Here is a 22,778-nt window from a genome sequence, read left to right on the forward strand (position 1 = left end):
ACCCTTCAAATCATCCTACACCTTTCCTCTCACTGAGATGTACACTCCCAGCCTGTTCCTGCACCCTCCCTCTCGCCCAGACACCATAGCCCTGGCCTCCAGACAGTTGGGAACCACACCAATGAGGTGTGAGTGGGTTTTGGGGTTGTTTTTGTATTTTATCTTCTCACTGTTGTGGACCCTAACTCATTTGTCTGCGGGGCAGTGGCTCCCAACCCTAAAAAGGTTCCTTATTCCTGCACACGCCTCTGGTGGTAGGGTAGGTGAAGCAGAAAATTCCCCGGCCTTGCGGGAGAGAGGTGATGGTCATACTCTGATAGTACAGTATCTCCTGCAGGCTTATTCATGACACAGCTTACAGATCAGTTCTGACAGCTGTTTCTCACTTGCATTTCAACAACAGCAAAAAATACTGCAGATGAACAAGTAAAGAATGAAGCAAAGTGGGGATGTTAACATTGTAGGTAAATGAAAACACATCTAAAATGAATTAGTGACCTAGATCTGCAAAGGTTCAACACAGAATATATCTCACTTTTAATCAGTTTTCCCAGGACTTCACTACCCTGTCAAATTTATTATGTCAAATTAACACCCTTGCCCTCTAGATTTGGCTTCTTCCTTTCTTATAGTCACCATAACGAATGGATTCACGAGAATAATGTTTTTGCTGGAGTAACTAGTTTGTTTCTGTATCGGAGGGGTAGCCGTGTTAGTCTGGATCTGTAACAGCAACGAAGGGTCCCGTGGCAGCTTACAGACTAACAGAAAAGTTTTGAGCATGAGCTTTCGTGAGCACAGACTCAGTTCATCAGATGCTGGTCTTGGAAATTAGTTTGTTTCTGTAACTGGTGTTTTGTAAGGGTAGAACAGAACCTAAAGTAGTGTCATTTCAGGTTCTTTGGCTTTTGGATTAAAAGGCGTAGAATTAAATTTTATCTTTACACTTTTTAAAATACTCAAACAGTTGTGAAATCAAAATTTATGAATGGGTCCAAAGTTTCATGTTTGGTGCCTAAAAGTAGGCATAGTAGTCCATTTTTAGGTATCTTTGCAAAGGTGCTGAGCGCCAAAGTTAACAGTGATATCCATGGGACCTGCAGGTATTCAGTAGGCAACTCTTGTTCCAGTGGCTAATTATGGTTTCAGCTGCCTTACTTTATGTACCTATTATAGCAAAGCGCTCAAGCATGTGCTTAAACTTCAAATACATGGGACTGTTTACATGCTTAAAGGCTTTGTTGAATTTGGGGCCCAAATTTGAAAAACATTGGCCATCAGTGTTTCTTCTGATTTCTCTGTAATTCACCTAAAAATGAGGATGGGCATGAGGTGGGTATCGTTTATTTACCTAACCTGTGATAAGAAATGCATGTAATTATCATTGCACTGAAACATTTAACAACATCCAGTATTATTTATAGTTGTGTTTGAAGACTAAAAGACCTCTCACAAAATGCACTGCAGACATACAACTGAAGGGGTTTAAAATTGTTTCAAAAGATTTGTTTAAAAGCTCAAAGACAGCTGAACCAAAAATATTATTTGAAATAAGTTTATTGTTTAGATAACTGACAACAAGATGTCAGTGACAGGATGTGGATTTCTAACTTTAGTGGTGTGCCATTTCTTTGAAGAGCAATACTTTTTGAAGTAGTGAGTGTAAGCACAGCAGGTGCTGGGTTTCTGCAGCAGCAGGCAGACATATCACATGTTTGGACAAGTACCCTTATTTCCAGAGCATATACAGAGAAAACATTTCCCATAACCTTTACACTGAATCCATTCATAATGTGTACAGAGATTCTGAATTCTGATGGCATCTACGCCTATTTAACTTCTAAGCCACAATGTTGTGGGCAGTTTTTGATCTTCTTAGACAGACATGCAGGTACTCTGCATGGAGCTGGGTCAGGGAAACAACCTTAGGTTGAGGTAAATTCTCATAACTGAATCATCAATAGTCCCGGGGAGATAATATGGGTGGAAATCTCGTCTCTATGGGAGAATTCCTTGTATTACTGTAGCTCCTTTTCCAATAAATACATTTTTTATTTGTACACTGGTTTGTGGTTCTGGGAAGAGGTAAAGTAGAGGAAAATGGGGGAAATAACATAGAAGGTGCTTCCACACTAGGAAGATTTTAAGACTTGCCATCAGTGGTAAACTTTGGTATACCAGATCTCCAGAGAGTATAAATTAGTATAGTGCCATTGACTTCAATATAGCTGTATTAATTTATATCACTTGGGTACTTGGCCTTGAGGTGTGCAGACTCTGTGTGGCCTGGTTTGTATGTATCCCTTTCAATAGTTTGAATAAGTTCCAGTGACACAAATTTCTAGACACTGGTAATGTGCTCCAAATATTTTAAGGACAGGCTCTGACAAAAATGTTCTCACTGAGTTATAAGTCCCTTGTAACAGGAAGCCATGTGTTTGCAAGGTGAAGAAGTGCAGGATTTGGGAGTGTGTTCACTTATTTTCCTGTTTAAAAATGTATTCTCTTGAGAACATTAAAAAGAGGCAAACAAACATATGAAGTGCTACGTGCCAGAAGTGATCATTTTTTGCCCCTGAAATATGTAACTGGTATATTAGTATCATGGCATAGGGCTTCTCTCATGTAATTTCAAGAAGGCTTGGATGGAGCGGGATGCAAGCCTTGAAAGGGAAGTGATGGATAGGGTCTCTCTCTGAATATTTTTTAATTGCCTAACATTTGGTGGAATCTGGTCTGTTCATAAAGCCAAAAAACGTACTCTTCAGAAACATTCATGTTTGCCCTAGGGCTGTCATTTCTTATGGGGGTGATTTAATAGCATGGAGACAGAGGAAGAACTCCATTAGACAGCAGTGAAATCACTCCAGCCATCTCTTAAGTTCAGTGGCAGAATTTTAAACAGGGGCTGCCAGGCATGTCTGAGTACCCTCCGGCACATTACTGTAGCAAACATGCTCGTGCATCTATTTTGAGTTGAGTGACTTCATGTAAAACTTTCCGGGTAATATAGCTTGTAAAATTAATTCTGTTTCCTTTCAAATACCATGGTAACTGGAAAGTGTTTGCCTACGCATTGACTGATGTTTGTTTTTTTGGATGGTAGTCTGAGTTTCCAGACTCTCACTCTAGAAATACGCACCTTATGGAAGTTTCTGTATCACAACTGAGCAGTCATGGCTCTAGTGTCCCATAAATACTGAGTACTCATGTTCTTTATCCTAGCAACAGTGCCTCTTGGAGTTGCACTGCATTGAAGTAGCTCTCAAACACTGTAACCAGACTACATCTTATGAGAGAGCCTTCTCCATTAAACTAAGAACCCACTACATTTTGGGTGCTACCTACATAGATATAGCAGTTGTTTGCTGTAACTTAAAATAATTCCATCTCTTTTATGTCTATGTTAACAGGTTGAACCATTGATACAACAGGGCCATGAGAATCTGGTGCATCATATCCTACTTTATCAGTGTAGCAGCAATTTGAATGACAGTGTGTTGGACTATGGACATGAATGCTACCACCCTAACATGCCAGATTATTTTTTCACATGTGAGACTGTCATTGTTGCTTGGGCCATTGGAGGAGAGGTAAGATGAATGGCTGCCTGGAATGACTGATCCATAACACATTAAAGGAATATGCACATCACGGTAAACATGTTTCCATATTGCCAGTTTGTAAATTGGAGTTCATGCTACAGCATATTGGTCACTGGGACTTTCATCATATTTGCAAACTGTGTGAGATTGTGTTCTGCCATTACACACATGCACAGAGGGAGTAAGAGGGAACAGGAACTTGTGCTCCCCCCTTACATGGCGTTGCAGTGTGTTCCAGTGATTTTCACATCCTGCAAGTGAGAAGTGCTCAGCATCAGAAGACATATGTCCCTGTGTGGATCTATGCCTTAAGCTCTTTAAAGTGTATATAGCCACAATAGCTAAGTGTCTCACCATACAATACTTATTATAGACAATGCAAAGACTTGTGGAGAAATGACTTGGGAACATTGGCCTTGCCATATAAGACTGCCCCATCAAATGTGAAATCCTGCTTCCAGCGATGGCCACCTCCTCGTGCTTCAGAAGATTTAAAAAAAAAAACCCAAACTGCCCATAGTAAGTGAAATATTAGGTAAGGACAGGAGGGGTCTTTCTGAACAGACACAGATTGATTTTACACTGGCACAGATCCTTGTGTGCACTGCTGCAACTTTGCACCACATGGCAGGTGAAATTTGGCTGTAACCCTGGTATACCCAGCTCAGTGAGTGTCAGCCTTATTGCGAGGCTGGCCCTGTGTTGGTATAGAACTGTGATAGAGGCTTATGTGCCATACATCTTTCTTGCTGCAAGCAAAGTGACCATGTTTAGTACTAAGGAAAAAGAAAGCAGGGCCACCTGTAACAGTTTTCAGCTATGTTCTAAAGAGGAAGGCAATCAAATGTCCTCCACGTACAATGAATATAGGGCATGAAGTAATGGGTTTAGCAGTTTCCCGAATGTGCCATGTACATTGGACAAAGTGGACAGTTCACATTCCTGATGTCTAGGACAGTCACCAGAAAATTAATGGACATAAATCTGACATCAGGAATGTGAACATACATAAACCCCGGGGGCGGGGGGGAACACTTCAGTCTCCCTGGACTTTCAATCATGGATTCAAAAGTAGTCATTCTTTTACAAAAGAATTTTACCACAAAATTTCAGAGGGAGGCATCTGAATTGGAATTCATTACAAATTTGACACCTTTAACCTTGGCCTGAATAGATATCTTAACTGATTTATGCATTACAAAGGCAATGCTCTCACCTTTGATATTAGCAGGAATGAGACACATCCTACTTAATTTACTTCATTAACTGGTCCTACTAGTGACAGGTAACTTCCTCTCCCATCCCCATGCTATATAAACCCTGGATTCTATTTTTCCTCTCCATTTTTCATTTATGAAGTGGTTTTACCCATGAAAGCTCATGACCTAATACATTTGTTAGTCTCTGAATGCCACAGGACTACTTATTTGTCACAGACATTTGGCTTAGATATTAGGAAAAGCTTTTAGACTATAGGGTTAGGTAAGAACTGGACAATTCTTCCAAGGGAAGTTGTGGAATTACCAACATTGGACTTTTTTTGGCAAACATCTGTCAGAATAGTCTTGTATTACCTGATTCTGCCACAGACCTACATGTAGAATGTGGAAGTAGAGTGTGACTTTTCAGCTTGGCAAAGAGATGACAAAGGGTGGGATATGCTAGAGCTCTGTAAACTCTTGGCTAGTATGGACAAAGCAAATAAGGAATTATAATTTACTTCTTTACCTAACTCAGGAACTAGGGATCACACAATAAAAGTAATAGGCAGCACATTTAAAACAAACATTAAGAAGAATTTCTTTACACAGTGCGCAACCTGTGAAGTGCTTGTCAGGAGATGTTGTGAGGGCCAAAACAATAGCAGGGTTTGGAAAAGAACTAGATAAGTTCATGGAGGACAAGTTCATCAGTAGCTGTTAGCCTGAATGGGGAGAGATGCAGCACCATGCTCTGAGTGTCCCTAGCCTGTGTTGTCTAGAAGCTGGGAATGAGCAATAGGTGATGGAACACTTGATGATAGCTAGTTCTGACATTCTCTCTGAAGCACCGTGCATTGGCCACTGTCAGAAAACAGGATGCTGGGCTAGATGGACCTTTAGTCTGAGCCCATATGGCTGTTCTTATGTTCTCCGGGCTGTGGAAATGGGGACACAAGCCTGCTCTCATGTTAATACTAAGCTGTTTTCAGCCCCTTGCAAATAATAAAGTTAAGGCAGTCCTAATGGTGCTGGTCAGCTGAAACGTCCACGCACAGTCCAGCACCAATATCAGGGCAAACCAATGGGCAACTGTAGGCCACTTTTCCACAACACTCGTGGTATGCTATACATAATTTTTGCCATAACTCTACACTCTGGCGTCAGGTGTCTACTGTTCCTCTACCTGGATCCAAGTGAAGCAAGAAGTCCATATAAATAAAGTGTTGTTTAACAAGATTTATCAGAGGATTTTCAAGGATGATCCTGTCATTAATGCACTACAGTGGGTTCTATTCTGGGCTGTGCCACTGAACACTTAGTGCTTCAATTTCCTTATATACAACATGGGGATGATAATATTTAGGACTGCCCATAACAGTGTTGTGAGGTTTAATTCATTAAGTAAACCCTTGGAGTGCTAGGGTCCTAGAATATGAAGTGCAAAAATATTCTTTGTGTATGATGGTACAGTGTGATTTCTGACCAGCCTGAAATTGATAAGCAACCTCTACTAGTAGACGTGGGATCACTTCTCAGGCTCAGATAATTTTACTGAGAATACAGTAATTAATGTAAGGAAAACAGTCTAAATTGAGATAACTTATTACCTGGAAATTGTGGCTTTTAAAATTGGGAGCATTTTTTCTTTAGATTCAAATGTTCATTAAAAAGGTTACTTTCCAGCTCATGTGCTTGATGACGCAATATTGAAACTTCTTATTTAATCTCCTTCTGCAGTTCAGTCAACAAACATGAGATGGATAATCTTTAGTGAGCAGCAGAACTGAATATTTTATATGGGTTTAGTGGTTTGGCTTATGCATTTATTATTATTTAATGGGATATATCATTCCATGATGCCATATCCAATTGTTGTTTGTCTATAACACACATAATTCTCGTTTACATTGTTATATCATTGTTTTAAAATCAGTAGGTATATTGATCAAAACAAATATGATGTGGTTAGGATGGGAACCCTGTTAACCAGATATGCATGTTTCAAATTACAGGGCTTTACCTATCCTCCTCATGTTGGTTTATCCATTGGCACACCAGCAGACCCTCAGTATGTGCTTATGGAAGTCCATTATGACAATCCATCATATCTAGAAGGTATGTAACTCATCCTTACGCAGAACAAGTAAACCAAATTAACAACAAAATAGTAGTCCATTTTCCTCTTATATTGTCGTGATTCATTGTCAGATACTATCATTCACTCCTTCATTCCTTGCACACCAGAAAACTTGATTGAAATTAATGGAATTTTTGGATGGACAAAGAATTCTGAATCAGGATCATCATGAAGACCACATAATTGTTTTATCACTAACCACTTCATATTGTGTCTGTTTGTAATCTGTTGCTTATCTTGATATGTTTTAGCCTTGCTGAAAGATAACTAGTGTTAATTTTCTTGCATCAGGTTCCCTTGAACCATATATAACCTTAAAAAAAAAAAAGAGCAGTGGATTAATCAGGGAACAAGTTTTTTAAAAAGTAAGTCAACCACCACATTTTATGGCAATTTCTGAAAACTGAATATTCAGAATGCTAGACATATCACAGGTTAGAAGGTGCATATCTTGAAAGATTTACTCTACTTTTGTATTATCAAAAATCAAGAAGGTTGCTTAAATAGAATCAAAGGGAATTTTTGGTGTGAAATCAGAGAGATCCCAGAATAAAATAAGGCATCTTCAGAAAAGATTAGTAATTAATTTTGGATCTTAAAACAAATTCAAAAAGCTAACTTGATAAAATTTACTGCAGCAAATGACTCAGACCCCTTTTAGTTTTTATCCTAATAAACTCATATCCAAATTAAAACCTCTAGCTCTGACTTACAAGATCCTGTTGCTCTCCCTTTTTTATGTTAATACAATTGAGTCTACCAAAAATAGATTTATTTGGGGACATTCTCCTTTTTGCAAACCTCTGCAGATCTCAGGTATTGTCAAAACCAGTTCACTCTGTATACAAGCATTCCCATTACTACTGACATTTAACAATTTTACCATTTAATATCAGCTGAAAATCAAAGACTTGAGACTCCAAGAAGAGCCCTTAATGTTATCCAGTGTTTTATTTTAACTAATTACACTGCATAATGTCATGTGTTTATTCTAAATGTCTTGTAAAAAAAGATAGGGACGGGGCAGTTTGGAATGATGATATAACTTTGAAAACCAGGGGAAGGATTTTACCTCCTGCTCTGCCCTCTATATATTGCCATAAACTGCCAGCAAGAGACAGGACAATTCGTGCTGTGCAGGCACCTCATGGATGCTATCACAGGTGGTCCAGTGCTGCTCTCCTCCCCTGCCCTCATGTTCAGTGCTTACTGCTGCTGAAGGAGGCAGGCAAGGAGCAATGGGGAGAGGGCCCATAATGCCAACAGAAAGGAAATATACTCCTGGTGGTGTGTAGGAAAAAAGTAACGCACACCCCAAAAATACGCTGAACTGTTTTTCAAATATTTTATCTTAAAATCACACATTTTGAGATGTTGTTATTCACTTTGAAAGGTTGCCCAAAATCTACCTTTGTGCCCTCCAGTTTACATGTAAGTGACACACATTTTTCATGCAGCTCAATGTGCATCAGGTATCAACATACCCTATTTAACAACTTACTTGTGAGTTACCTTTATTTATGGCTTCTCTGACTCCTGTAAAATGTTTAACCCATTTCCAGTTTGCAGCCACTCTGGCATAACTTTCATGTAAAAATGTATGAACGGATCTGAAACTCCATGATTGCATTTTATTTGGTCACCATTGACCATGCTCTTTTGTTGCAGGTTTGACAGATAACTCTGGACTGAGGCTATTTTACACTCCAGTTTTACGGAAATACGATGCTGGGGTTATTGAAGCTGGTCTGTGGGTTAGTCTCTTCCACAATATCCCACCGGGCATGCCTGAATTCATGTCAGAAGGTCACTGCACTCTGGAATGTCTGGAAGAAGTATGTGTCCTATCTAATGCTATTAGGTTTCAGTCTCGGTATTAATTTGTGATAGCATTTTTAAATTAACTTTTTGAGAAGAATAACAAATATTGGCTAAAGTCACTTGAGCAAAGGTATTTGCCACTTACTAGGTACCAAAACTTTGGAGCTTTGTGGATGTTACTACCTCCTTTTGGAACAACAGAATTTTTAGTATTTTTAAATTATCATTTTCTCTTCTGTGAAGTGGAGATGGTAACATTCAATAATCTGGTTGTGCTGATAAACACATATGAAATATGTAAAATATTAAAATTATTAAAATTATTTCATACATTTTTAATATAGTAGATAAATCATTTCACTATGCAGAACAAAGACATCATTGTCTAGATTAAGCTAACCAAGAAAAATTGTGGAGAGTGATTAACTAAAATCTATGAAAAACCATAAGGTTGTATATAATGAGGTCATAGTCTGAAAAACAGTGTTAAACTAATCAATGAAACTGCTTACGATGCAGCTCCTGAAGTTTTTCTGTGTCCCAAAGTATTAAATTGTACAATCTCACTTTCATTAAATGACCATTGCTGTAATTTTGAGGAGAGGATTCTATTCCACTTTGTGTTTTATAGAGATATGGTATGAAACCAGTGAATAAGATACTACATAATATTTTCATTCATATTTTGTCCTACCGAGAGTTGGACAAGTTTGAATGTACAATTAATTTAAGCTATAGTTTGGATTTAAGGACAAACTAGAGCTAGGATTTTGGGGTTCAATGAACTGGCAGTACAAAAATGTCAGCCTAAAACTGATAAGATCCTCTGTGCTTGGGAGGTTGTTGCCGTCCTACTCCATGTGTGAAATAAATCTGGAAAACATGCACTTTCCAGTTTTTGAAACTAAACAGAAATCAGAACCACAGGGTAGGTTTGGCTCTGTGTCTGAAAAGCTCACACCACTTGGAATTTGAGGACATGTCAGATTTGTAAAATCTGATTTAGTTCCTATATTCTGTGCTAATCTGTCAAAGAATGGTGTAAAATGGTTTTGACCTCGAATGAAATCTTTAGACTTAATTCTGCAGTAGTCTGGTATCAACTCACCTGCAGCTGGGCAGAAAAACATCTTAAACAGTAATTCCAAATGCTTATCTTAAACTGCTTGTCTTTGGACATGCTTTCTAGTAATGTAATTTTATTCATAATTGTACTGAAAATCATTTGTCACAAAAAACATACACTCATATACAGCAGCAGCCGACAGCCATGAAATGGACTTACCATTTTAATAATGGTATTTTTAAAGTCCATGTTCTATTGGCTTTGTACAGGTTATGTGGTATACCGATTAATTTTAAGGAGAGCTATATATGTGCACACGAAAGGGTACTAAATATGTCTTAAATAATTGTTTTTATTATAAAATAGCTATTCTGTCATTTTGGTGCTTTAGATTTGCTGTTTCTTTATGTTGCACACTGCTTATATTAATGCAAACTGAGGAAATGTAAGTGCATTGATGTATTTAACATTCTTATTCAACTGTTTACCTTTTAGCTGTGTCTACACTACAAACTTCTGTTGACAGAAGAGGCCTTCTGGCAACAAAACTAAGGAACATACACACTACAAATGCATTCTATCTAGAATCTGTCAACAGAACACAGCCTTTTTCCTGGCAGAATTATGTCTTGAAAGTTTGAGACTTAGCACCTCTGTAGACAGAAAAATAGTGTAGACACTCTGAGGGAGAGGGGGTGGCTCTGTCAACAGAGAGGGCTTCTGGTTCACCAGTCTGCCCTGTTTGCAGAGTGTCTGGTTCGCTGTTCTGCCTGCAGAGGGCTGGGCAGTCTGGTTCCTCTGTGCTGACAAAGGGTGTTGACAGGGGGAGCCTGTATTAGCTGTGGATGTGTTCTGTAGACAGAGGTTCTGTTGGCAAAACTGTCGACAGTGACTTCTGTAGACAGAATTTTGTAGTGCAGACCTAGCTTTAGTGATTGTGATGTACTGATAGTTTTGTTCATTTCCCTTTTTCTCAGGCCTTGGATGCTGAGAGGCCAAGTGGGATTCATGTGTTTGCTGTTCTTCTCCATGCTCATCTTGCTGGCAGAGCCATCAGGATGCGTCACTTCCGCAAGGGTGAAGAACAGAAGCTTCTAGCTTATGATGATGAGTTTGACTTCAATTTCCAGGAGTTTCAGTACTTAAAGGAAGAAAGAGCTATCTTGCCTGTATGAATCTGTTAATTCTTCCCTTTATTGTTGTCTGGGAGTCACAGTGGTTAATTTTTTATTCATAGGACTAATTTTGCTTGTGAAATGACTGTGCTATTTTACTCACATTCCCACCTATCACAAAATCGGTCACATTAAAGTCGGGCAAATATGCTCAACACTGTCCCGTGAATATTTACCTATTTTTTTTAAGTATCGAAGGGGTAACTGTGTTCGTCTGCATCCACAAAAATAATGAGGAATCTTGTGGCACCTTAGAGACTAACAGATTTATTTGGGCATAAGCTTTCAAGGTCACAAACCCACTAGATCGGATGCAGATCAGATTTGATGAAGTGTGTATGTGCCCTTGAAAGCTTGCACCCCCCAAATAAATCTGTTAGTCTCTAAGTTACCACAGGACTCCTCATTGTTTTTGCTAAATTTTAAAATAATTAATTTTGACTGTGTTCTGATCCGTTTTGTATTTGGTTTCCAAAAACATTTCAATAATTGAGTTTTATTATCACAATTGTTTGTGGAAAGCAAATTTTAAACTTCCATATGTGAATATTTGTGTGATTTTTTTCATGCATTCATGTAATCAGGGTAAGGAAAAATGTCATGTGGCTTTTCTGACCCATTGTAACTAACACATCACCTCATGAATATCAAATACTTGCAAAGGTGAGCCTCATACACAGAAAGGAAATCAATTCTGAGCCTTCCGTTTCCTTTAAAATTTTTATTTCTGGCTAACGGGGAAAAACTTCATTACTCCATCATGCTCTGCATTGACTCTCATTCAGTAACTGAATCTCCTTGAGGCAAAAACACATGATGTCTTATTTGCACTCTGAGGCACTTAGCATACTCCTGAGCAATGTAAAATAATAATATGATGCACAACTTTAAAAGTACAAAAACCATCAACATTTTAAATAACATCATCTATTTGCAAACATTGCATGAGAAGAAAGAGTCAAAATTTATTACAGAATATTTACTTAGCTCTTGTAAGCTCCAAATGGCAACTTTTTTGGCAGTTTTGGCGGAGAGGCTGCAAGTTAAGGGCTTGATTCTTCAAGGTTTTAATCACTTCAGTCATAATGCAGCAAAACCTGAAGGTTACGGCGACATGAGAAGCTTCAGTCAACAGAAGTCACTGTCAGAAGGGAATTTCCAGTAAAGCTTCTGTTGATAGATTGTATCTACGCATAAAAGCAGATCGAAAGAACAATCCGCTCTGTTGACAGAGAGCAGCCAGACTGCCCAGCCCTCTCTCGACAGAATGGCTGACTGGCAATTCTGCAAATAGGGCTTCCTGGTGAACCGGAAGCCCCCGTTCTGTCTTCAAAAGGGTTCTGGAGCATCCACATGGCTGTTTTGTCAGCAGAACACTGAAAAGAGAGGTGTTATACCTAAACGGGGAGGGAGATAATGCTGCCAATGGGTGTGCTGGGTTTTGTCGACAAAGTGCATTTTGCGTGTAGATGCATTGCAGTTTATCCCCTCAAAAGCCCAGTTTTGCCAGGAAAAGCCTCTTGTGTAGATGTAGCCCCTATGAGTAACTGCATGCCTGGGAGCAGTCCCATAGATGTCAGTGGGGTGACATATGTATGTAAGGTTAAACACCTTGTAATGTTTTGTAGAATTGTGCTCTATAACAGAAAGTGAGTTGAAAGTAGCAAAAAAGGCCATTAGAGGGACTGACGTTTACGTAGCAATGTTAGCTTAAAACTATCAGTTTTCCCTTCACAATGCCTTTTATCCTATCCCTCTTCCCCCATACCAGGCTCCTTTGATACTTAGCCTTATAGGTAAGAAACTGAAATGGGAACCTTTATGTAGCTTTCAGTTCAATTTCTATTGCAAAGCCTGGCCACTTCTCAGGTGCAGCTGTGTTTGTAGGAGTGCCGCATTTTCCTTTTGAAGTCTGACTGATAATAGTCCCATGGGACTTCAAAGAGGAAGCATTGTTTCCACTTCCAGAAAGAAGCAGCAGGAATTTGGAAAAGAGGAAGTGGGAGTTGAGAGAGGATTAGAAGTTTGGATACCTTTATAGAAAAAGTCATATTTTCAGGAGAATTATAGTGAAAAGTCTCCTTTGACCTGAAGAGTACACATAGCAATAGATGGGAGAGAGACTGAAAAGTCACATTTATTTGAGAGTGTTAGCAACATGGCAGGTATTTGTCCAAGCTATATTTTTAAAAACCTCCAGTGGTGGGAATTCCACAGCCTCTCCTCTGCACTTATTCTAGAATTTACCTACCATTAAGGTTAGAATTTTTTTCTGATATCTAGACTAAATCTCCCATGCTACAGATTTAAGCCCACTACTTTTTGTGCTACCTGTAGTGGACATGGAGATCAATTGATCCCCCTCCCACTTTCTTTGTAACAGCCCTTAACATATGTGGAGACTATAGTCCAATGGAGGCCACATTGGTGCCAAGCAGAGCAGGACAATATCCTGTGTCTTATGTACAACATTCCTGATAGTACATCCCAGAATGACACTTGCCTGTTTGGCAGCTACATCATATTGTTGACTCATATTCAGTTCACCTCCCATACTCTTCTCAGCAGTATTATCACCTAATTAGTTATGCTTCGTTTTTAGCTGTGCATTTGATTTCTCCTTCCTAAGTAAAGAACTTTGCACTTGTCTTTATTGAATTTCATCTTATTGAATTCAGACCAGTTCTCCACTTTTTCATTTTGAACTCTGTTTTTGCCCTCCAACATGCTTGCATCTCCTCCCAGGTTGGTGTGTAAGAATACTCTCCACTCCACTATCCAAGTCATTAAAATCTTGAATATTGACTGACCCAGGATCTCACTAAATATGCGCTCCCAATTTGATTACAAGCCTTTGTTAACTATTTTTGAGTATGATCTTTCAATTTTTTGTGCACCCACATTATAGTAATTTCATCTAGATTTCCCTAGTTTGCTCATGAAAATGCCATGGGACTGTGTCAAATCCTTAGTGAAATCAAGATATATCACAATGTCTGCTTCCCACCATTGACTGTTAGGCAGTAACCCTGTCAAAGAAGGAAATCAGATTGGTTTGGCATGAACTGTTTCTGACAAATCCGTGCTGGCTATTCCTTATAATCCTATTAACCTGCAATTGTTTACAAATCAATTGTTTAATAATCTATTCCAGCATCTTTCCAAGTATCAAACTGAGTCTGACTTGTCTATAATTCTCCAGGTCCTCTTTGTTTCCCTTTTTAAAGACAAGTATTATGTTTGCCCTTCTCCCAGAGCTGTCTTTACCCACGCACAGAATAAACAGTTGTGTAGGGCACCTGAAGATTTGGGGCACCACTGGGTCATAGTGTCCCCCCATCTGCCTCTTCCTATCTCTGTTCTGTGTCTCTGCTTCCTTTGGAGAGGACCTTGTTGTAGTAAAAGAGAAAAAGCCTGCCAAATCTATTAGCAGAACCTGTGAAAGATCTTTTCAATTGGTAATGAAGGCATTTAAAGGCATTTGCCAAAACCTGTCAGTAATTGAATTTACTGTGTTAGTCTACAGGACCTTAATTTAAAATTTGTTTTAAAAATGTTTCCTTAATATTCTTCCTAAAGTTTTTGTCCATCTTTCCACTTTTTGAAGGATGTCCTTTGGTTTTTCAGGTCCTCAATGAACTCCTGGTGAAGCTGTGTTAGTCTCTTACTGTTCTTCCTAATTTTCATTCTCCTCAGGGTGGCTTGAAGTTGTGCCTTTAATATTGTCTCTTTGAGAAACTGCCAACTTTCCTGACCTCGTGTTTTCCTTAGATTTTCTTACCATAAGACTTTACCTACCAGATCTCCAAGATTGTTAAAGTCTTCTTTTTTTGAAGTCAGATGTCCTTGTTCTGCTCTCATTCTTTCCTTCCCTTAGAATGATGAAATCAGGTTTATTGCTAATTCCTTTTTGTTGGTCAAAATCAAGTCTAAAATGGCTGTCCTCCTTGTTACTTCCTCCACTTTCTAGAATAAAAAGTTTGCCACACTACATCCCAAGAACTTACTGGAAATACTGTGTTTTGTCCTTTTACTTTTCCGGGTAGTTAAAGTCCTCATTACAACCAGGTCTTGTGTTTTGGACATTTCTATTGTTTGTTCTAAAAATGCGTCATACACTTCCTCTTCCTGATTTAATTGTCTATGGCAGACCCCTACGATGACTTCACCTTTATTTTTACCCCTTTGCCCAGAGAATCTCTATTGTTCTGCCTCCCACCTACTTCTGGACCTAAGAAAAAGTGTAAGTGCGTCTGTAGATACATACAGGCTGTGTCTAGACTAGCCCCCAACTTCAAAGGGAGTATAGTAATTAGAGTGTCAGGAGATTACTAATGAAGTGCTGTGGTCCATATACAGACCTTCATTAGGCTAAATCTGCCCCGCAGCAACTTTGAAGTGTGAATTTTGAGGAGTAAAAGGACTTTGAAGGAGCACAGGCACTTCAAAGTATCCGCGGCTGACCCACAGCTGCATGCAAGCCGGCACTTTGAAGTTTCACACTTCGAAGTTGCTGCAGGGGAGATTTAGCCTAATGAAGTGCTGCACATGCACCCCAGCACTTCAGTAATAATCTCCTAACACCCTAATTACCATGCCCCCGTCAAAGTTGGGGGCTAGTCTAGACACAGCCACAGAGATAGACAAATACAAACACATATCTATTTTCAAAGAGAGAGATAAATCAGCAGATAAGGGCCAAATAACTCAGCTATCTAAATGCAAATAAATGTAAAAATCCCCAGAATTAGTCTGCTCTGGAATACCCCAAAGTACCATATTTCTTTTTGTATTCTGTTCTCTACTTCCGCTTACAGGAAAAGTTGTGGCTTTTGTTATTGTTTAAATCCCTAAGGCCAAAAGTAGAATTTTCTAAATCCACTAGTCTATGAACCAACCTATTCAGTTTCCAGTTTCACCTCATTTTTTTGTTTGTTTTTTTGTTATTTGCGACTAACAGAATACATCCCTTTTATATAATAGGCCCCCTCCCTGTGGCGTTGCCTTCTTCAGGTCTTTCAGTCCATTTTAGGACTACTTTGCAACAGGCTGTGGTTTGCAGCCACTGCAGCCACTCGGGCGCCATCTCTTTTAAGGAATAAAAAGTGGTTCTCAGAATAAGTAGCCTTCCCCCTTTTTAGTAATCATTAAACAACTCAGTCAATGAATAAACAAGTATGCAAGAGCTCTGGAATCCACTAATTAAAGGTCAGGTGAGAAATGCCCACAAAGCTAATACAAATATGTCCAGTCAATACTTCCGTACCCCTCAGAAGTCCAGAGCTATGGTTTCTGATCCATAATGCTCTGAATAGCAGCATATAAACGATACTTAATTTGGTACAGAATGTTAATTTCTGCATGAACTACTGCTTATTATGTAAAAACACAGTAGTTGTCATGAAAAAGGAGAATTAATTGAATATACTAAAGACAAAAAATGTGCAACCTTCTACAGAGAAATCTGTCAATCCACTTCAGTCCAAGCTCACCACACCACCTGCCAGACCAACCTTGAGGAGAGACTGCCAAGCATGGCAAATAATATGTGGAAAGTTTACATGAGTAGTCCCATTGAAATTGGTGTGAGGATTACCACAAGCAAAATATCCATAGTCATAGATTATAAGGACTTGAATACAAGAACCAGGCCTTACCGCATGTTAGGGTTTTGATTGTGACTGAGGTTTTTGGGTGCTAGTGCAGTACAAATAAAGGACAATGTTCTCTGCTGGTGTAACTTGACACGTTCATTTAAGTCAACAGAACTAAACTAATTTACACCCACTGGGGATACTGAACAATGAATTAACTAAACCACCAAGGATTTTGTCTGGGCTAAGTACTCATTTTCCGCTCTTTCAAAAATTCCAGTCACTGGACTCCAATGTTTTGACCGTTATTTGTTAAAATTTTACAATAGTAGATCATCACCCGAACCAAATGAAATTAAACTTTGTAACTGAACTTCTTATATTTTGTGTTTCAGGGGGATAATTTAATCACAGAATGTCGCTACAGCACTATAGATCGAATACATATGACATGGGTAAGTAAACCTTCATATGGATTGACATTGATGGCATATAGCTTTGAAATAAATACATAAATGTTGTGTTCTCATTTGGCAAAAAAAAAAAAATTTTGATATTGCAAAGAATAAAGCATTATTAAGTGATAGCACCAAGGCTGCTTGTGGATTTATGTAGAGATTACCATATGTCATTTCACAATCTCTAATTGTAACTGTATAGCATGCAAGTAAGGTACCAGTCTGGAAGGCTGATCTTTCATGAAGCAATGCTTATTTTGGCTTTCTTTTATTTGCCATTAACATAAGAAACAGTTGTTGCTTGTATTAAATCTATCCCCAGGCAAAATATCCACCTATCAGCACAGCTGGATGATATTTACAGGCATTTGTCTCCTCCATATAATACAAAAATATGAAATTTGGGGTCTTGGCTTAATATTTCATTACTAGTTTGAGCAGTTAATGTAGAATCAAAATGTGCAATTCTAACCGCTAAGCCTACTTCATGCTCGAAAACATGTGTGCTCATAACTGCTTAATTAATGTGAGTCAAATTTTGGAATCCTTACTTAGTCTGTCCTCAGACAAAAAACCCATTGATTTTATCCGGAAGTTTGGCCTAATAAAGAGACTGAATAAGAACTGCAAAGCCAGAGGCTGACTCACAGTAATTAAATAATTAAATATGTGTCATAGGCCCCCTCTCCCTGTGCTTTTTGAAAATTGTCTTTTGAATATGAATATGCGTAACTGAAAGATGGTTTAGACAAAATAACTCATGTAACGTACTGATTTTACAGTTACAATCTGCTGAATGTGTATATCCTATCTTTGTACATGTATCATTCTTGTATGTGAAGTCAGAAATGTGAAATATGAATCTGGTTTAATTCTGAATGTGCTAAGGAGGACCATTAGGGATACTGGTTGGGCCGAGAAAGACATATAGCCAGGATGCCTGATGCTGGACCCCATTTTGGATCTGATACTTTTCCGCTCAAGGTGAGAAAAGTTTGAACTGAGCACAAAGAATTCCTGCCTTGGGCTAAAGGGATGTAAGGCAGGGTGGATGAGCAGGAGCCAACAACAGAGACAGCTGTCAGGTGCCAGGAATCTTGGTATATAAATTGCCTGGTGAAAACATCAAAGAATGATCAGTGGAAGGACCAGGCCCAAGCCAGACGGTTGCTTAGCTTTTGAAAAGAGATCTTTGGAACAACTGCTAAGGGAAAGAATTTGCATGTAACAAGTTTCTTAGTGGATTGGAATTAGCTGCCATGTTTTGTTTATTTTAATTTAGTAATTTATTTTGATCTCACTTTTTTCCTTGCAATCACTTTTTATACATATCAAACACTCTGTTTATTATTAAGCTCAGTGTAAATACTTGTTACAGGGGTGGGGTAGTGGGGGAATGACTACTGTGCATTTCTCCCTTTCATTGATAAAGGGGATGGACTATAGGAGCTTTGTCTGTGTAAAGCTTGTACAGAGGATAAGATGGATTTGTTCGGGGGTTTGATCCCTTTTGAGGGTTGTGTTTCTGGGTGCTGAGCCCTTCTAGTTGAGCCCTCCCAGAGCTGAACTGGTTCAGCATCTGTGTTGCCTTACTGGGGGCACTAACCCTAACTCTGTGACTTGGCTGGGGAAGACCAGAGTTTCTGACTCAGCAGGACAAGGTGTGAAGGAAGGCTTCCAGAGGGCAGGAAGACTGACATTACTGGCATGATCAGCACGCTAGAGGACAACTCCAAGGGGATTTCTGTCATCCAACCCAACACAATGTATATCTATGTTCAGGCACTACATAGTCTTTGTAGTGAGACTGTTGTATTTTGATTCTGTGTTTACTGCTCAACCTACTAATAAACTATCATCCTCGGCTCAAATATGCACTACACAGAGGAGAGAGAAAGCAAGCAAATACCAGCCAAGGGTCTGATTCTGGAAAGACTAACTCACATGATTAATGTTTCACTTTAGCTGGGTCAACACGTGAGTGCCCTTCCGAAAGGGCGAAAATCAAAGTGCAGCAGTTGAAATAGTGGCTGTCGAAAGAGACCACCCGCTGCCATTTTTTGGATTGGCACTTCAATCCACCCTTTGGAAGTGCTGCCGCAGGTCTTTCGAAAGGGAGCGTCCACATGGGTCCAAGCTCTCTCTCGAAAGAAGGGAGGCAGGAAACGCCGTGAACGGGGTCCCATGGCTGACAAGCCCTTCTGGGGCCGCAGCCAGCAGCCCTCCTTTAAGGGGCCCCTCCCTCCGCCCTCCCCTCCCCACAAGCCGAGTGCTGCCCAGCCTGTCCCAGCCTGGCAGAGCCCACTCTCACCCACAATGAAGGCCCAGTGACAGCTCCTGCAGGAGGATGCCCTCATTATGGACACCCTGCTGGCAGTGCTGTGCATGATAGCCGCAGCTGCACCCAATCTCATTGTGTGGCTGGGCGGTCCCCCGGGGGCCGCAGGGCTCCCCCACCCGGGGCACTGCCAGGGGTCCCCCTGGGTGCCCTGACACCTCTGGACTCACCCCAGCAGCACCAACTGGTGGGAGTGCTTGGTGCTAGGGGAGTGGGGTGAGGAAAGGTGGCTGTGGAACTTCCGCATGTCGAGGCAGACCTTTGACGAGATCTGCCACTGGCTCGCCCCTGCACTTCGGCACCAGGACGCTGGCATGCGGCCAGCCCTCACCCTGGAGAAATGGGTCACAATTGCCATCTGGAAGCTGGCCACCCTGGACTCCTACCACTCCGTGGGACAGCAGTTCGGGGTGGGCAAGGCCACCATCGGCACTGTACTTATGGAGGTAAGGTGCGGCCGGGTGGGTGGGGGGATGGGGCAAGGGGAACCCTCCACTGCAAGGGGCAAGATGGGGCAGGGGCTGGATGGGAGGGGGGCAGGGGGCTGGATGGGGCAGGGGCCGGATGGGAGGGGTGCAGAATAGGTCCAAGGCAGGGGGAGACGGCCACCACACCTGCACTAGAGCACATGTCCCGTTTCCCCCCCTGCAAGGTCATCAGAGCCATCAATGTGATGCTGCTCCACGGGGGCATTCACCTGGGAAACTGGACAACACGGTTGCTGGCTTCCAGGACCTGGGCTTTCTGAACTACATCAGCGCTTTGGATGGCACACACATCCCCATCCGCTCCCCACCACACAGCGCTGGTCAGTACGTGAACAGGAAGGGCTACCATTCAGTGGTGCTCCAGGCCCTGGTGGACGTGAGGGGCTGGTTTACCGACATCTATGTGGGCTGGGCTGGCTGCACCCACAATGCCTGGTCTTCCGGAACTCCAGCCTCTGCTGGCACATGGGGGCCAGCACCTTTGTCCCCTAGCAGGAGATCCCAGTGGTGGAGTACGGCACCATGCCACTCTGCATGGTGGTAGATGCGTTGTACCCCCTGCAGCTGTGGCTCATGAGGCCGTACATGGGACACCTCGACCCCACCCGGGAGGCATTCAGTCAGCGCCTCAACCACCCCCACAACATCATGTAGCGGGCCTTCGGGCACCTAAAGGGGCGATGGAGGTGCCTCCACACGTGGCTGGAGGTCGGGGTCCTCAACGTGCCCCATGTGGTGGGCGCCTGTTGCATCCTCCACAATGTTGTGGAGAGAAAGGGGGACCCCAATGTTCCTGGGGAGAGCTCTCCATCCGGTGCTGGCTATGAGCAGCCGCGCACCGCCCCCATTCGCCAGGCCCACCGGGATGGCCACCGCATCCAGGAGGCCCTCAGGCAGGCTTTTGCCAACGGCCACCTCTGACCCGCACACACACCCACATCCCACGCACATCCACCACCCACTGTCCTCGCCACCCCCACCCCCCCAGCACCGCACCCACACATCCACCATCCCCCTGAGGAGCACAACACGGAGTGGTGAACAATAAAATAAACATTTATCTATACTATTTTCATTGTTAACTATGTACAGGGAGTGGGAACCTAATGTGGAGGGGGGCAGGGGGAACCTAACTTGGATGGGGGCAGGGCACTCATTTCGGTATGGGGTGGTGGGCCGCAAGCCCTGTTGCCCCTGGAGCCCCTGCTTCCCAAGGTGCGGGGTACCCAGCAGGGAGGAGAGGGTGCAGGTAGCACCGGCGGATATTGCCGGTGAGTGGGCCTGGTGGGGGAGGAGGGGGTGGTCTCAGTGGGGCCAGTGGGTGTGGTCTCAGTGGGGCCAGGGAGTGCGGGCTCAGTGGGGCCAGAGGGTGTGGTCTCAGTGGGGCCAGTGGGTGTGAGCTCAGTGGGGCCAGGGAGTGCGAGCTCAGTGGGGCCAGGGAGTGCGGGCTCAGTGGGGCCAGGGAGTGCGGGCTCAGTGGGGGCGGAGGGGGCAGGCTCAGCAGGGGGATCTGCTGTCGGGGGGGCCAGGAGGCAGGCGACAGTGGCCGAATGGTCCCGGAGGGTGTGGCCAATATCCTCTAGGGTTGTCAGCAGCCCCTCCCAGGCTGCCCTTCGCTACTCCATGTCGGCCTGGGTGAGCCTCAGGTGCTGCTTGGCCCCCTCGGCCTGGCACTGGCTGGCTGGGTCCTCCTCAGCCCAGCACGGGGCCCTCCAGCCACAGCCCCAACGGCACGCTGCCTGGGGTGGCGTCTGGGCACCTCTGAGGGCTGGGGGGTCTCGGAGACGAGGGACAGCGTAGAGCTCTCCTGGCCCACGGATGGTGCAGCTGTGAGGGGAGGAAGAGAGCATGTGAGTAATGTGCCCTGGATGGAGGGGACCAGGCTGTGGCCACCTGCCCAAGCCCACCCTATGGGGCTTCCGCCCCCCCCAAAGAACACTGACCCCCCCCAAGGGGCACCGCCCTGCCCCCCACGGGCTGGGCCTCCCAGCCTGGGGGTGCATCCAGGGGTCTCTCATGCAGGTGGCCCTTCCTGGCCTGTGGTGTGGTTACAGTGCTGTCCACTGGGGGTGGGTGCTGGGCATCGCTGGTGCGCCACCACGGGGTGCCGCATCCCATGTGGGGGGTTGCCTGTGTGCGGCCCGGGACCACTGGTCCTGTGTGCGGGCAACTAGCCATTGCGTCAACCCCACCATGTGGAGCAGGTGTGCACCCCTCCCTGTACGTACTGGAGGGTCCCTCGGTGACGTCGGGGACATGTGGCTCCCGGTCACCTTGCTGGAGGAGCGGGAGGGGATGATGATGGTGAGGTCCCCCTCCTCACTTGACACTGGGTAGTCCTCTCGCCCTCCTGGGTCCCTGGTCCGGGCTGCAGCTCCTCACTGGATGTGTCCAGGAATGCTGGGGGTGGAGAGCTCTTCTGGGGCCCCAGGATGCCCCGGAGCTCCTGGTAGTAGTGGCATGTTTGTGGAGCTGCCCCGGAGTGGCCGGCCTGGTCCCTGGCCTGAGCATAGCCCTGCCGCAGCTCCTTGACCTTGGAGTGTACCTGTTCCACGGTATGCTCCGGGTGGCCACTGGTGTGGAGGCCCTGCGCCAGGTGGCCAAAGGCAGCGGCATTCTGCCACTTGACCCCCATGTGGTGCAGGACCTCCTCGTTCTTCCAGAGGCCAAGGAGGTCCTGCAGCTCCCGCTCCATCCAGGGGGGGCATTTTTTTTCTCCCCCTGGGAGCCCTGCGGGGGGCTTGGAGAGGGGGGCCGAGGGGTTTGCGGGGGGGCTGGATGCTGGCCATGCTGTGGCGCTGGAGCGTGCAACTGGAGCATGTGGGGAGGCTGCTCCTAGCACGCTCTCAGCTTCCTGCCACGGGTTTCCTGCATGCGTGAAGCTTTAAGGCAGC

At 43.2% G+C, this 22,778-nt stretch overlaps 1 protein-coding gene across 1 annotated transcript in view; it reads left to right on the forward strand.

The window, feature by feature from the left end:
• Positions 1 to 22,778, forward strand: part of MOXD1 (monooxygenase DBH like 1) — an 82,672-nt gene that overhangs the window by 44,920 nt on the left and 14,974 nt on the right. Inside the window, exons 5-9 of the mRNA XM_074988760.1 lie at positions 3,414 to 3,593; positions 6,820 to 6,922; positions 8,613 to 8,779; positions 10,809 to 11,000; positions 16,996 to 17,055. Coding sequence (XP_074844861.1) covers positions 3,414 to 3,593; positions 6,820 to 6,922; positions 8,613 to 8,779; positions 10,809 to 11,000; positions 16,996 to 17,055 — 702 coding nt within the window. The remainder of the gene's footprint in view (positions 1 to 3,413; positions 3,594 to 6,819; positions 6,923 to 8,612; positions 8,780 to 10,808; positions 11,001 to 16,995; positions 17,056 to 22,778) is intronic.

Source organism: Carettochelys insculpta, chromosome 3 (genome assembly GCF_033958435.1).
Source record: "Carettochelys insculpta isolate YL-2023 chromosome 3, ASM3395843v1, whole genome shotgun sequence".
NCBI classification, from domain to species: domain Eukaryota; kingdom Metazoa; phylum Chordata; order Testudines; family Carettochelyidae; genus Carettochelys; species Carettochelys insculpta.